General features: G+C 37.1%; 1 protein-coding gene across 1 annotated transcript in view; it reads right to left on the reverse strand.

The window, feature by feature from the left end:
• The window catches only part of TTC29 (tetratricopeptide repeat domain 29), a 306,940-nt gene that overhangs the window by 59,692 nt on the left and 233,142 nt on the right, over window positions 1-14,106 (reverse strand). Inside the window, exon 12 of the mRNA XM_071555080.1 lies at window positions 4,693-4,784. Coding sequence (XP_071411181.1) covers window positions 4,693-4,784 — 92 coding nt within the window. The remainder of the gene's footprint in view (window positions 1-4,692; window positions 4,785-14,106) is intronic.

Consider the following 14,106-nt stretch of genomic DNA (forward strand, 5'->3'; position numbering starts at 1 on the left):
ATGATTGAAGATAGAAGATGGACATCTGTGCTTGCTGTGAGTAAGGCACCGCACACTTTTCCCTTTCAGGCTGAAGTGTTACTCCAGCTGACCTCAATATTAGCCATGAACTTGAGTCACTAATGTAGGAGCATAACATGCTAAATGTCAAGGCACCAAGCAAGACAGAAAATCTGATCTTAAGAAATTCACAGAAATAAAAGTTTCTGTAAGTCATAAAGAATTGCGATTTATTTTCTCACCATTTTAAACCACCTGCAAGTTCTATTCCTGCAGCACATGACTGCCTGGCATTAATTTACCTTACAGTTTTTATTATAAACTGTAGTAGGGGTATGCACTTTCAAAAATGGCAGAAGTCTGCAACTCCCTGTTTTATGCTATAGAGTAATTATAAACAGGGTAGAGCCTGTCATGAAACAGGAAACCCAGCAAAGCTTTCCTGTAAATTTACAATACTGCAGTGACTGTCTGTGTGGATCTGAGATGAGCGAGACTGCTACAAAAGGATGCTAAACCACTGAAAACCAACATTCTTGAAATGTTGAAGGACATGCTACTGTAAAGCTTAGGTGTCAATAAGCAGACTTGGATCTCCTAAATTTTCCTAATTTAAGTATTTTGATACTCTAAGAATACAAAATATATTGGACTGTAAACATTTACCTAAAGTCAAATTTTAGAATGAGAAACACATATTTTTCAACCTATTTTTCTTTCCTAAGAAGAGAAAATCAAATGTTTCCCTACAGAAATGCAGCATATGATTTATATAAGTTAAAGGACAAGGTTAAAGTGTTAGACAAATATTAATTCCAGTTTTTCTAGTTTTCTATATGCAGTGCACAGGTGCAACTTGAAGAGCATATTATATGGTATAATCATTAAATCCATTCAACCAGACCTTTGAGAGTTAAAAACATATATTCTGAGGAAAAGGACTCCTTGGTCCAAGGAATGAGAATGAAACAGTGCAGAATATTTGTGTATCAAGGTGATTCCAGTTTCCAATTGGGAAAACAGGACTGTTAACACCCACATCCCCTGACAACTGTCCAATTATGTATATCACACTTGGCCTACTGTTTGCAGTAGAAGTAATCAATAAAGGATGTGGTTGAGTGAACATAGATTTTGGTTGAACCAATGCATGAAAACTTAATCATTTACTCAGAGTGGAGAAATCAAATAGAGCAGAGATGAAACAGCCACTGAGGGGTTTGTTGATTGTGCCACCAAGTTTGTGGGCTAGAGGCTGAAAGTAATAAAGCAAATGGAATCAGTGACAGGAGAAAATGTAAAAAGGTTTTCTTAATTTCATGAATTAATAGAAATGTTTAGATGTATTTTTGGCCATTTTTTATATTTCACATAAAAACCTATGCTCCACATATAGAAAATATGAAAATTGCTAGGGCATGTAACCTCTTTCAGGAAAACAGAAATCAATTTGATACATATCAGAAAGATATTTCTCACTCTTAGAACTTCACTTATGCCAGCTAGCAATTGGTTGGTACAGTTTAACAATTTTTCAAAGGAAGTACTTCTAAAAGCACTACAGCTTGAGATATTTAAACTATGCTAGAAGGATTACCAAAGCACTTTATCCTGCACAGGATCTGATAACATGATAAACAGGTCTTTCCTACTCAAAGGGCTAATATTTTATAGTTCCTTCAAAAATCTACATGTTATTTTATACAGCCATATACTTTCTATCTCCTTAGACATCACCTTCCTAAATGCATAAAATGTAATTTCCTAAAGATATAGTCATTCATGATCCCACAGAACAGTTATGATGACTTCAGCAGAAGAGATTACACATCTACAGCAACTCATTTTCCAGTTTCATGCTAAAATGCCCTATGAGATTTTTACCCCTATTAGACTTTTATGAAAATATGCACCTTTTATAGGATTGCTCATGTGATGGAATTGGATGTATAAATCATGTGTCCACAAGAAGTCATTACCACGGTGGACACTGGCAGAATAAGTCAAGAACATGATGCTATTATGTTAGATTTTTTTCCCTGGAAAATGACATGCCTAAATGCACATGATAAAGATTTTCAGTTTCCTGTGGTCACTGGAAAGATCTGCAGCAAAGATTTCACAAAATATTCCAAAGCCATAGTTGGATTCTGTGTGACTCAGGAGGACTCAATCACTTTGTCCAACTCGTCACATGGAAATCAGTGCAAATTCTCATAGACCTTATGGCTATAACACGTGATTTTTAGGAAATGTCCATCTTTTCTTTGTAAAGACATTATCCATCAAATTGAAAATGGTATCAGGTAAAAGTACAAGGACTGAGAAAGTGAACAAGCTGAAAAGGGAGATTTAGTCACCAGCAGCGACAGAATAAATTCATGCATTTATCCAATATGTACTATGTCCAGCTCTGGAATCCTCAGCACAGGATGGATATGGACCTGTTGTAGGGGGTGCAGAGGAAGCCACAAAAATGGTCAAAGGATTAGAGAACATCTCCTATGAAAACAGGATGAGAGAGCTGGGGTTGTTTGATCTGGAGAAGTCTCTGTAGAAACCTTACAGTACCTAAAATGAGCTTATAATAAAGATGGGGACAAATTGTTTAGGAGGGCCTGTTGCAACAGGACAAGGGAAAATGGTTTTAAACTGAAGGAGGGTTGATTTAGATTAGATAAAAGGGAGAAATGTTTTACAACAAGAGTGGTAAAACATGGAAACAGGTTGTCCAGAAAGGTGGTAGGTGCCCCATTCCTGGAAATAATTCCAGGCCAGGCAGGATGGGACTTTTGACTAGGTGACATTTAAAGATTTCTTCCAACCCAAACTATTTTATGATTCTAACATTCCATGATTCATACCTGCCCAGACTGTTCTACAGACAAGTTTCTCAAATGACTGAAAGTTGCTGAGAATCATGACATTTTACAGGGCTGAGCAGTTAATGACTATCAAATGCCTAGAGCTCTTCAAAGCAAGTACATATGTAAGGTGTTTAATTTGGTAAATGTTCTCATGGCAAAACTACCAGACATGTTTTATAAAAATGTGACAGCCATTTTCCAGAGGAAGTGTTTATGGTTGGGTCTTCACCTGTGCAATAGATTAGCAATTAAATCCCTGATCCTATGAAATTGAGTTCCTCCTTCACTTGAATCATCAGAATGTTCCTCTTGTAGGAGAATGCCTTAAACACTAAACTAGGGAGTCTTACTGCTCCTAGTATTCCCTCTCATTGATCCTTATCTACTGTTTTCCCTCTTTTTCGAATTGCAAACTGGAAAGCAGTGAGACTGTCCATTCCTGGATAGCTACAGAACGTTCCCAGAAAGTGTGGAGTACAGATTTGATGCAGAAGAAAATCACTAGTCATTCTTTCTGTAGCTTTGTGTCTAAAATAAGAATTTGAATGGGCATGGACTACCAGATGAAGGATTTAGCAACCTAATTTCAGAAGGGTCACCAAACCTGTAAATTTTGAGTGAATAAATGTGTGGGCCCTCATTCCAGAATGCCTAAGTCACACGGAGAGGAAATTAATATACCTGGTTTACTAGGGATGTTCTCTTCACTGTCTTAATCCACCCTCCACCCAGACTGCTGCTTTCTGGGAATACAAGGAGCCCATGAATGCTGCTGAGAGCTCAGACAACTTTGTACCCATTGCAAAGCCACTCATTGTAACAGCTGGTGTTCTAGTAACTAAATCTTTCTTGCTTAGGCTTAAGACAATTTTGAAAATGGGACCTGGCATTCTTATTCTCTTCTGTGTCTTTTTGAGTATCTTATCCCATGTCCTTATTTAGGATGCTCAGAATACGTGTAGCCATGAATTATGTATCAGGGAGCCAAAGACAACTGTGGTTGTGGCTGGTCCTTGTATGCTCTGAAAGGCCAAGAGAAAAGAGATTTAACTCAAAGAGGAAAATTTTGCTCTGCACACTGAAATAAACCTTCTCCATAAACAATTTGCCAACCTCTATCATGCATCATATGCACTAAAGTCCCTAAACACAGGATGAATCATGAAAAAGCTGCAACCTTCATTTTAAGCTCTTTTTTCCCCTACTTCATATGATAATTGCATTAGACTATTTCATGTCAAAATTATTTGTGCTAGACGTTGAAGTACTTTCAAATGAATCCACCTGGAAGAAGATGTTAATGGAAGATGCTAAATCAAAAATATTAAACACAAGCATTGTATTTGCAACAAATTTGTATCTAGTTACACATGCACAAACCAGAAATGCCTCCACAGAAAAGTGAGTGCAATAAATGGAAACTTACAGTTCAGAAAATATTACAGTGAGACACCTACTGAAGCTTGCTACATTCTTCAAGTTTTTCTGTCTTTGTAACATGGAAAATAGGCCTGCAATTCTATTTTCCAATAAGGTTCCTTCTAAACTTGTGAGGAAAAAAAACCCAACAACTTAAAAAGCCTCCAAAATGTGGAAGAAAAAGGACACATCATAGTTTGCAGGTAGAGAAAAGCTAAGACCATACACTTTTAAAAAATGTGTACTGGTTTAAAATAACTTTCGATGAAAGGGTCACTTACTGCAAGAAGGGCACTGCTTAAAATTTAAGCACTCAGTAATGGGAAGCGACAGACCTCTAACAATTTCAGTCTTTCACAGCTGAATGAATCTGCACTGCCAGTCAGACAAGGATGTGGTAACCTACCTTGCCAGGATCTTGGCTGCAGCTGCATATGCTCTGCCCAGGCCAGCAGAATCACGAAGGGCTGTGAAGATTTCTAGGGAAATGTTCAAAATCTGTGAAACAGGAAAATAAACCCCAGTAAATACCACGGTAAGAATTTCCACTCTTTCTTTTTTCCATCCTCTAGTCTTTCTGTCCACACTGAACACAAAATTGAAGCTTTTCCACTTCTACAACTGTTCTCTAATTAGCCATAACGGGATTAGGGTTTTGATCATTACTTACAGTTGTTCAAAACCATTCAATAATTACAAATCAAAAAGATGCAACTTGCATTTAAATCTCTGTATTTCATCAATTTGCACAAACCAAAGAGGTGCTACCTGATTTGCAATATAAATTTCCTCATCCATAATTTAAAAGATTTGAAGAGCTTGTGCTTTTATGAGTTTCTGATACCTTAAGACTGTATCCTTTGAATTCACAGTGGTTTAGAATGATATGCTGAAATACAACTTGGTATTTTTTTTCTTTTTTTAATCTGTCACAACTTTAGTACAATTCAGAGGCCCCAAAATTTAGTAAGTTATGGGTTATACATTTAATCTACATTTAAACATTTGGCTCAAAGTAATGTAGATATACTGGAGATAATGTAGTTATTTTTTGACTAATTATTCACACACAAGCTGATTAACATTTGTTTGGAATGTACTCTATTATTACGAATATTCCCACAACTGAAGGCTTGCAGCTGCTGCATAAAAACATATGATCTTAATTCAATTTGCCACTGACATCACCTGTATTGCAGAATTTCTCTTCTCATCCATTTTTTTTCAATGGTGATGACAGGAGAGTGCATATAAAATTAAATCTTATTTTTTCCTCCTTCCCCTTTGTTGCTTGACCCAATCTATTACACACATGAGAAAACAGGAAATCTCCAAAGACTCTCTATGGAAATCCTTTTTGCACATTTCCAGGAAAGGAGTGGTGAATGTCATTTACCAGCTCTGACGGGGGATGGGAGATGCCCAGGGACATATGACAGTATCCTGCATGCCCCAAGATGCCTGTTTATACCGAGGTAAAAACCAGGGCATTTTCTATTAAGATTGCATCCTTTGTTATTGGCACAGTGCATGGTTCAAAAGAAGACAACTTTTGTGTGCTAATGCTATGGATGTCACTATTTCCATCAGGGTTTCCCACTTATGTTTCCTAGTTCTTTAAAGAGTTTTACTATGTGTAGGAGTATACCTGGACATGGCTCTTATTTTTTAGCTATATAAGCTCTGTGTGCACAAAAAGTAGCACTTATTAATGTGCACTGCCCTAGTTATCATCCCTCAAGTAGTTTCTTATCACTTGCATTCTCATGTACATCAGCATTGCATCCTATGCTTGAAGGTCACTGCCAACTGAGCTATCAACGCATTAGGTATGACAAAAAAGGGTACAAAGGCACCTCAGTTAGGAAGTTGTCACATCAGTTCAGAACTCACCCTAAACTGAACACACACTTAACCTCGTCAGGGCCTACAGTGCATCCTTCTAATAATCCACGATGGGAACAGAAATGCACACAACTGTCTAAAAAGCAGTTCCTGGTATTGCATTTAACTCAGAGGACCTACAACATTTGTTGTAATAATCATGCCCATACTAGAGAACCTGCCATAAGAATGTCAGGAGGAGTCAAAAATGTTATGCACTGGACTGAAATCACACCTAAACTGGCTTCTACATTATTAAGCTAGGACACAGGGCCTCTAGTCATTAGTATCTACTACAGAAAGGTTACTTAGGCACCTAAGGCTTTGGCTACTGTACAATTTTTTTTCCTATCAAAGATATCATGAAGCCTAAAATGTACAGATAAAGCCAAGGAAAAACCATACACAGAGTAGCTGAAGTAAAAAACTGGTTCTCTGCATCTCTGCAACAGCTGCAAGAGAGAAGTAAATAAATAAAGCCACTCATTCATATTGATGTAAAGTGCTCATTTTGGTCCCAGGTTACTACTATTCTACACAAATCAGATATTTCATTCCAAATAATGATGAAATAACAATAATTAAAGCATCTACATGAAAAGGAAGAAATCTTGAGTAATTACAACACAAAAGGTACTCTTTATTTCAAATGACTCCTCCAGTTTCAGATAATATGTAGGGACACAAAAAAGGACCAGTGCTTGATGGAAAGGAGCTCTGTAGTGCCCCTGTGCACTGTAACTGCCCAGTATCTATTCATGTGTAGAAGTGGAGTGTCCTCACCTATGGTGCATACCTGACCTTCAAAATTTGGGACAGAAAAAGAGGCAGGGCAGGACAAAATGCTGGATTAACACATAGGCATTAATGGATTTCACCCAAAGTCTCTTGCAATTAAGGCATAATTGAAATGAAAAACTATAAAGCTTGCATGCTGGCAGGACAGGAAAACTTCCCTGTATATGAACAACCAGCCCACTAATGGGGTTCATACCATCTGGATCTAATGGAATTTGTAGTCTCCCAATGAAAGCATTCCTACCTTTACACAGAAGGATAACCAGAAATGGGTATTTTATACTTATATAAAATGTATACATATATATACACACACATATACATATATATACACAAATACATATATATATACATATACATATATACACACACACTCATATATTTTGGCCAATCTTTGCAAAGGAAGAGGTGGAACATGTTAACACCTATACCAGTAATGTACACTAAAACCAGTGAGTTTGGGTATTGCACAAATATAGCTGAATTTCCTTCTCAAAAGTTAGACAAAGTTTTCAGAGATTTAGAGTTACTGAAGGGTCAAAATGTCTTTTTATTCTTTATATTTTTGCTTTGGTCGGTTTTTATTTATTTTTTTAGAGGCAGCTATGTACAGAGTTTTGAGGAAGGATGCTGTTGCAATATATTTGTCCTGATCATCTAGGCCCCATTATAACATTATTATAAAATTTATGTATCAAAGAGAGTTTGATACTCCTAGCAACTAGTGGGAAAAATGGTTGTATAAGAAGTTAAACAGATTAGAATAATGTACAGTTCTTCCTACCTCTATATAAAAACTGTGCTGACTATGATCATGGATTAGTTTTTGGCTCTATGTGACCAACCACACTGATTATCTCAAATTTTGACTTCTGTGGGTCTGCAGTGGAAATACTAGTTTACAAAAACAAAACAGCATGAAAATCAAAGTCTAATACAGAAATTAACAGTGAGTTTCAATCACTTTTTCTTATCCATGCAGGATGTAGGAAGATGGCAGGGTGAAGAACTTTGTCTTCTATGTAACAGATAATTGTCCCATGTGCCATCCACTGTTATTTTGGTATATGCAGAAAAAAAAAAGAAGAAAAGGAAAAAGTTGCTTTTATGGCTCAAAAATAGAAATAAAAAAACCATAGCATGCATTGTACAATTTCCCTCATTTTCTTGCTTGGCACTAAAAGCTGGATGGAGGTGCACCTGGGAGGACGATGGCTATGGTGGGAGCATCCATTCATAAAAAATCAACTCCCTTCCACGGTCTTTGTAAGTCTATCATGTATAGAGTTAGTTACAGTGTAAAAAAATTAATAAACTCTGCTTAAATCCTCAAACTAGAGTCTATTTGTGGTATAGGTCTTGCATTAATTGCCTAGCTAAAGGTGAATTTCATGTTTATCTCCTCTGCCAAGAAAAATATTAGTCAGATCTCAGACCCAGATTTCCTTCTCAGTTATCTCAGCACTGTGCCAGTGTGACACTCCTGGGGTTACTCCATTAATATAAAACACATACACCAGATCCTCTCATAACACCCCCTCCCCCCAAAATCCCACCCTTCATTTTTTATTGTTGCCACACCTGTAGTTCTTTTATATGTACATAAAAACATGCACATACCCCATTAGTATATACTGAGGACTCAGACAAAAGGACAGAGGTTGTGCTAAACATTCTTATATCTGGGGATAATGGACAAAAGAGTGAGAAAAGAAAAGTAAGAATTTATGTTGAATAAAGAATGTCTATCCAACTCAACACAAGATTAATGCTACTACCAGTATTTCACTGTTTTGATAAAATATATTACTGTGCCAAAAGCACAATGAGATAATATCGATTTATAATATCGTAACCTTAAAAAACACAAAAACATAGTTTTGCTCTCAGCTTTACACTTGATATCGTTGTCAAACTTTATTGGAAATACATTTATTTTGATTTCTGAAAATCTAGCTCTGTGGAGCCATTTCACAGCTGGTGAGCAGTAAAGATGCTTCTGCCTCATTTACAGGCCTTGAACAGAGACCAGACAATCAGCTGGAACATTAGTCAGAGAGATCTCGAGCTAATGACTTCTGACAGGCTCTGCAGTCGCAGGCCAAGGCCCAGCCTGGCTTGCAGCATCTGACAGTGTTTATCTGAAGCCAACAATAGATGCTGGTAGACAGACAATACAATTGAGTGAGACTACTGGCCTCATACCACTTGGTACCTCTTAAATCCTTTCAGAAAAAAACACATAGCTCTGATGGCCACTAAGTAATCACTTTGATACAGTCCAGTGAAAATAAAAGACAATAGAACTGTGTGCATAGGTATTTTGCAGTTCAGTGAACTCTGCCCTGTAGCTCCCCAAGAAATGTATATTTAAAAATGACTAAAAAGTTCAGTCTTTATTACCATAATTTGAGTGGTTACACATCTGTGGCCATGCTGAGTAAGAAAAGTCTCACAATAGAAAGCCAGATGTATTCTTATTTTGGGGAAAAAAAGCGTAGGAGAAGTTGGACAACAATAAGAAAATTGTATTGTTTCATGTAACGTATTGATCACAAAGAACAGAGCTCACTGATGCCAGGAAAATCACACACAAATATCAACTGAATCAGAGGCCACAGCCTGTTAAATGTTAAACGTATTCAGGCACAGTGAGCATCCAGGGTAGAAGCAATACAGCATTCTGTGTGCAAGCACAGAGCTAAGGGATACAGAACCTGGGTGCCACGCTGAGGAAAGAGGGAGCAATCCCTGATTTGCCAGAACTGTTCATCCTCTCTCTTTTCCCACAAGTGAAATTCACCAACTCAAATCCTGTGAATGTTAACTCCTTGTCCTTAGCCCCAACCAGGACATAGGACTGTACTGTTTTGAGAAATAAACAAAAAAAAATAACCAGAAATGCACAAATGTTGTCATTCTTTGTACAGAGATAGAAAGAATTTGCCTGGAATTGGCCAAACTGCTCTGTTCCAGAACTGCTATTCCAGGGGCTTTACTTTGAGTATTTGGATAATGCACAGCATAAGCACACATCTTGGAGCAAGGGGATTAGGGTCAGGAGAGGAAAGCAGAAGAATCCATCCAGAAGTCTGTCCAAGTCAAACAACAAAGTGGGACACCCCCGTTGAAGACTTTCCAGGAGCTGTTGCTAGGCCATGGCTATCACTGTGGTGCTGCTTGGCTCACACCCTCCCTGTGGGTAACTGCTCCATCCAGTCCATGCTTCCCCTTCCATTGATATACTTGGCTATCAAGTGTAATGTTTACCCTTATGCTCTGTAAACACACAGCAATACATGCTTCAGTGTCTGCATCTGTTTGAGGGATTAAAGAAGGGAAGACAAACATTTCACTCATTCCTTAACAGTCTATGAAGATAAGACCTAGAGCTCTTTGCCTGTATCAAGTTTTACGTGTATTCTTTGCATAATATTCAGGGTATGTACATTTTGCTTTGATTCTGAATGGATGATATGTAAATACAAGTAAGTAATTGAAAAAGTTCCTTTCCCTAGAGTAAATTCAAACTTCTGTTGGCTTCCACAAGGTCAGGAGTTCACCCTGTATGCTTCATTTTATTGCACAGGAAACTTAAGAGAGATGAAATATACAGATGATTAACTTGTGTTCCCATCCTTCATATTTATTCTTCATTAGTTCCTGTATTACTGTCCTTAATTCTGGCCTTTTGTGTCACTAGTAATTATACTAATTCTGATTCTCTACACCAACAGCTTCGAAGGAATGAATTCATCATTTTATTATTTCCTACACCTCATAAAGAGTTTTATTAAAATAAATAAAAATTTAAAAAAATCATCCAGGTCGTTCAGAGCAGAAAACTATGCCAATGTCAAATGCAGGTATTTTAGTTTGTTATTATCGTACAATTCGAAATCTTTACTGCAAAAGACATTGCCCTTGTAGAGGCTGTTGCAATCTTTATCTAGAATGGGAATGTAATGTTTTCCAAACCTGCCACTGTTGACATATTTCTTCAAAATAAAGCATGGCTTAACAGTCTGGAGTGAAGAAGCTTCATCTGTTACCCTTTAACAGCAATATAAGGGGAAAAAACAGTTTATGTATCCTTTCCATCCTGACAGATGTGACAATAGCTGGAAACACTGTGCCTGCCAAGAGCTTTTATCAAGTATGTTATAACAACTAGTAATAAGTGTAAATAATAAATGGCTACGATCTTATGGGAAACAGTGGCAATACTAAACAATTTTTGGTGGTTGCTGATGGGAGTCTGCTAGTCTTGGAATTCCCCGGCTTCCCAGTAGAGTTTTGGCCTGACAATAAACAACAGTTTAATACTTTATCTAATCCCAGCCAGGAGGTAAGTTCAACAGCAAGCTTTTGCAGATGTTCACATCCAATAATCTATTCATAATTGATGAAACAGGGAGGTCAGATGTAATGGTTGCTACTATTCCAGCAACAAATAAATGGTTATTGACAAAACAAGGCAGTGTGGCGCTGAGTGCTGAGCAGTGACAAGCATGAAACAGCGCTGAGACAGAAGTAGTGATGTGAATACAGCCCTTCATCCTGAGAATTCCTCAATGTGATGTGTGGCATGAGGGCCACTCTGACACATAAGCAGATGGAGGTGACTTGTAAAGGCAAAATGAGATTCCGCAAGTACATAATAGACAAAGGCAGAGCCGGAGAAAGGAACAAGGAGAAAGGGGTGAAGAAGACTGAAAATTTGGGTAAGTGCAATAACATGAATTGTTCAGAAATGTTTTTGTATAGCAATACTGTGACCCAGATGTCTGGACTGCTTTTATCAGATTGCTGTGTCTACATCACTGTACCTGGCTGTCAGATCACTATAGCCTGCTAAGACATTAACGTTATACTATATGTATGTGCATGCTTAAATGGCCAGTGCTTCTTAGACAAAGCACCTATAAATACTCTGTTTCCTGCTTATTAATATCTTTAGTTCACCCTTGAACAGATATTTTTAACTACACAAAGTTTTCCTAGCTAAAAGCAAACAAACTGACAAAATTTGCAAAACACAACAGTAATAACTGCAGAGATAAACTGGGAAAGTATAAAAACAATTTAAGCCAATGAAAAAACATTAGTTTTCTGCAAAACAATATGGAAGTTAAGGAAAAGTTCTCATTCAGTTGAAAATCTTGTATACAGTAAGTTTTAACCCATATTATGTAGAAAAAAGGATTAATAGACTGTTCTTATTGACTGAATAAAACTTGAGTCATTTACATGCAAATAGACACTTGAAATCTTTTGCATCCATTTCAGTGCTAAAAGATAGTATTTTTACAGTGTTTACTATGTAATATACTAGTATGAAAAACAGCAGAATGAAATGGTGGCCATTACTGCTATATGTAGTCATAAAAAGATTTCAGACAGAAATATTTTAAATATTAATATTACTAAAATCATTTAAAGCACCAAGGAATGTGAAATCGATTTATGTAGAAGTACAGTTTATTTCACACTTTGCTACCAATTCTTTTGATCAGCTCTGAAATAATACATATGCTGAAAGCAAAACAGCAAAACAAATTGCTTCTAGCAAGGAGGCAGGAATCTCCAGGTTTTACACTGGCACGTTCCAGTGTTTAACTTCTCAGGTTATTTATCTATCAAAGGATGAATTTTAAATTCTGTAAGTTCTAATGCCTGCATCAAGACCTATTCTCCAATCTAGCCATCAATAGTCCTGATCAAGCAAGGTTGTTATGCATTTGCTTACACCAAAACACATGAGTTGTCCCCCTGAAGTCAATGAGAATAACTGAATTGAAATTTAAACACATATCTAATAAGTGAATTGCTGTAGCCTGAACTACACCAATTTGAGAAACCAATCTAATTTTAAAAGCCTTACTTTACAGAATAGTTTTTTATAACCTGTTCATTAGAATTAACGCTACCATGGAAAACAAAACCTCCCAGATTATGAATACATTTGCATTTAAGCCCTGAAATTCATGAATTTGTACACTATGGGTACAAATGTTCCATTTCTCAAAACACATGAAGAGACTGTCTTCCATAACTTTATTATCTAACGGAATTAGAACATTTCTCCTACAGTTTTCCAGCCATTTGCTCCAGCCCTGGGTATAGTACATGTAGTTTCACTAATGGATAGACACTAATGGACTGACAGTTCCAAAGATCTTGCACATCACTGTTTCTCAGATAACAAACCACAAAACAGACATACTGTAACTGTCTCTTTCCATCAATTATATACATTTACGATTGGAGGTTTAGCACAGCTAAGCTAGAAATCCAGTATGGTCTAAAGTTCATAAGGTAAATAACCTCTATAACATACAGTTGTACTGCTTTTTTGTTCCTAGCCTGTGAGAATGAAATGAGTGGCAACTTGTATATTGGCAGATATTACAAAAAAAAAAAAAAAAGAAAGAAAGTAGAAAGGGGGAAGAAGGATACTTCATTAGCTACTCTAAAAAATGAATAGAGTACACAGAAAAACCCTAAATCACACCTTTTAACTGGCAGAAGACAGTTGTTGGAGTTTTAGAAACCTCAGTTGGGGCAAGGGACTAATTGTGACCTCCTTTCCCATCAAACAGGGTGTATAGCTGTGTCACAGCCTGGCTCCCAGCCTGCCTGGGAAGGCTCAAGGAAAAGCCACTTGCACTGGCCACACCTGGCAGAGATTATGCAGAGACAGTCCCATCCCAGCAACTGTATCAGAAAGGCAGGACCTGAGTGAAGACCCCAAGTGCTCTGCCCTCCGTGCCTTGGTGAAAAATAGCTGGAAAAATATTTTTTCTTCCTTTGCAGAGCAGTTTAAGGAGTTTTTATGGCTTTGTCCTCAATATATCAGAGCAAACCTCCAGTAAGGGACAATTAAAATTTGCCTATTTTGAGTTCAAACGTGAGAGCTAGCAACTGTTTCATGAAAATGATTCAGAGTCATATAAAGAACTCTCTTGATCTTAGAATACCTATTATTATGTAAATATACTTTTACTGATGCTACACTGCAGTCCCCTCCAGTTCTTTGCAAACTCATACATAAAGTGTGTCTCTGTGTGTAAGTACAAGTGTGTGTGTGTAAGGCAATAATAAAACTTGTCATTTTGTAGTAGATATCCCAAGCCAC

This window comes from Pithys albifrons, chromosome 5 (genome assembly GCF_047495875.1).
Source record: "Pithys albifrons albifrons isolate INPA30051 chromosome 5, PitAlb_v1, whole genome shotgun sequence".
NCBI lineage: Eukaryota > Metazoa > Chordata > Aves > Passeriformes > Thamnophilidae > Pithys > Pithys albifrons.